The sequence below is a fragment of the Camelina sativa genome, chromosome 7, assembly GCF_000633955.1.
Source record: "Camelina sativa cultivar DH55 chromosome 7, Cs, whole genome shotgun sequence".
Classification (NCBI taxonomy): Eukaryota; Viridiplantae; Streptophyta; class Magnoliopsida; order Brassicales; family Brassicaceae; genus Camelina; species Camelina sativa.
The window spans coordinates 16230643-16233506 of NC_025691.1; the positions used below are offsets into that span (position 1 = coordinate 16230643).

The 2864-nt window shown below is 36.8% G+C and overlaps 1 protein-coding gene across 1 annotated transcript; it reads left to right on the forward strand.

The window, feature by feature from the left end:
* On the forward strand, positions 865 to 2386 carry LOC104701259 (probable S-adenosylmethionine-dependent methyltransferase At5g38780). Its single transcript, XM_010416906.2, has 2 exons — positions 865 to 1189; positions 1267 to 2386. The coding sequence occupies exons 1-2, from the start codon at positions 1115 to 1117 to the stop codon at positions 2248 to 2250; spliced, it is 1059 nt and encodes a 352-aa protein (XP_010415208.1). The 5' UTR covers positions 865 to 1114; the 3' UTR covers positions 2251 to 2386.

Genomic DNA, 2864 nt, shown 5'->3' on the forward strand with positions numbered 1-2864 from the left:
TTAATGAGTGCAATGGTTGTTGTGCAACATGGATGGTAGAAAATTTACTATTTAGTAAAAAATTGTCTACCAAAAATACTTTTTACCCTATTTTTCAAACAATTAGATTTTGGAGATTCTCCAGTGACATAAAAATGTCAATAGATTAAGATCAAATGTTTGTTTTTCAAAATCTTCCCTTTTAATATATAGTTGATGTTTTGATTAATATATGAATAAAAATATTACTTAACACTCCAACTTTGAAATTAGAAGCAAAATTATAGTTGTTGTTCTCCATGTGAGACAAATATAAAAGATATTATGGACCCTTAATTAAGAAATTAATAGTATATATCTATATAATGTTTATCTTTAGAAACTCCCCAGTTTTGAGAAATGTTGAATTACGTACATCTATCCTTCTCTCTCTTTTTTTTCATCTTTAAAAAAAAATGTAACATTCAATTTTATATTTTTATTCATAAAAAAGTTTTTACTATTTTTAATCAATGAGACAAGATATTGATTAGATTTGTTTTGTTTAGAAATGACAATAAGGTAAATACATGTAAAAGACATAAGTAAAGAAATAAAGTAGACGAAAGAGGAAAAAAAAGAGTCCACCATAGACACCTACTGTATGTTTTCTTTTTTTTTATAGACACCTATGTTACTAGAAAATGACGTGATACACGAAACAAAGAGATTAGTCAAATGTGACCGGCGAGACCACAGCCGTCGAAAAAGATTTAGTCACAGCCGTCGACACCATAAAGAACTAAACTACTGTATGTTTTTTTTTTTTTTATAGACACCTATGTTATTCAAACATCAACCTATATTCCCCCCTTTTAAACCACCAACTTTGTAAATATCTTAAAGGTTTTCATATATTTCCCTTTCTTCGTTTCGTCGTCATTTTAACTTCAAGTTGAAAAAACTAGTTTAAGGTCCAAGCCACCTGATTATTCTATTTCAGTGTAGGGAAGAATTTTCAACAAAAGGCTTAAAAACATCACTGTTCTCACTTCTCACCAACTGAAATTTATTATATAAACATGCCTAGAGGCGTCCATGCATTATAACAGTTCTCACCACATTCCAAAGTAACCAAACAATAAAAGAAAATATAATGTCTCCTACTCCAGAATGGGTCATGATGGGAGGAGAAGATGCTGAGAGTTACAAGAAGCATTCCGCATATCAGGTTTATCTATATATATATTAAATGATTATTTATCCTACGATGTATTAACAGTTTTCTCTTTGATTTGGTTTCTATAGAGAGCGTTGGTGGAAGCGGCAAATGAAAAGATAAACGAAGTGATCTTAGCGAGCCTTAGTCTTGATTTGATTTCAAATGGGTTTAGTGTAGCCGATTTCGGCTGTGCGAGTGGACCTAACACTTTTGTGGCAGTCCAAACCATAATAGATGCTGTGGAAAACAAATACCGTAAGGAAACCGGACAAAACCCCGTGGATAACATCGAGTTCCAAGTCCTCTTCAACGACTTAAGCAATAACGATTTCAACTCTCTCTTCCGGACACTTCCCTCGGACAGGAGGTATTATAGCGCCGGCGTTCCTGGTTCTTTCTTCGACCGGGTTCTTCCTAAGCAGAGTCTCCACATCGGAGTCATGAATTACGCTTTTCAATTCATCTCAAAAGTTCCAAAAGGGATCTTGGACCGCGACTCTCCCATGTGGAACAGAGACATCCATTGCACCGGCTTCAACAACAAGGTGAAGAAAGCGTATCTTGATCAGTACTTGGTCGACACCAAGAAAATATTGGATGCTCGAGCTGAAGAGCTCGTGCCCGGGGGATTGATGTTGATTTTAGGATCATGTCTTAAAGACGGTATGAAGATGTCGGAAACCTATAGAGGAATAGTCCTGGATTTAATTGGAGCTTCTTTAAATGATCTTGCTCATCATGGTATCATCGAGCAAGAGAAGGTGGACTCTTTCAACATCAGACTCTACATTGCAGAGGAAGGCGAGTTGAGGCAAATCATAGAAGAGAACGGGAAGTTCACAGTTGAGGCTTTCGAGGATATCAATCAGCCCATCGAGGAGTCATCAGATCCAAAGATCTTTGTAGCCTCCTCTAAGGCTGCCTTAGGTGGTATTCTATCCGCACATTTTGGAGCCGAAGCTATGAGAAAAGCCTTTGATCTCGTCGAGGTCAAGGCACACCAAAACTTTTCTCGCATCGAGAATGCCAAACCCGGAATGCAATACCTCATTGTACTTCGCAAGAACTGACTAATGATCCATATTGTGAATATGTGTGTCCTCCATGCATGGTTGCATTTCATCTTTTTGTTGATGTTATCTTAGCGTCTTTGTGTTCTCCACAATCCTACAAATGAATAAATGTTTTGGTCATTGTTTATGATTAGCTTATAAAATTCTATAATTTTTTTTTGACCACAAATGTAATAGATTAGCTTAGGACAGCCAATTGGGATGAGTATCGTTAACAAAAGTAATATTCTGCCGTTGTTTATGAACTTGTCGTGCCAAACGATCTGCAATTACATTGTTTATGAACTTGTCGTGCCAAACGATCTGCAATTACATTATACTTCCTAGAAATCAAAGTCAATGAGAAGCTCGAAAATTTCGCCATGTCCACCTTAATGTCATCAAGATAAGCTGAGTAGGCTGGCCAGTCAGACGTAGAAGACACCATCTTCATCAAATCTGAACCGTCTGTATAAAAAGCCACATCTAAGAAATCATGGCCTATCATGCATCGCATATCCCAAACAAAAGTTTCGACTTCAGCATGTAGTGGGGATAAACTACGTCGGAAATTAGAGGCGTCCATAAGCGGAGAGGACCCCTGAGACAACCGACACACCCATCATGCACCA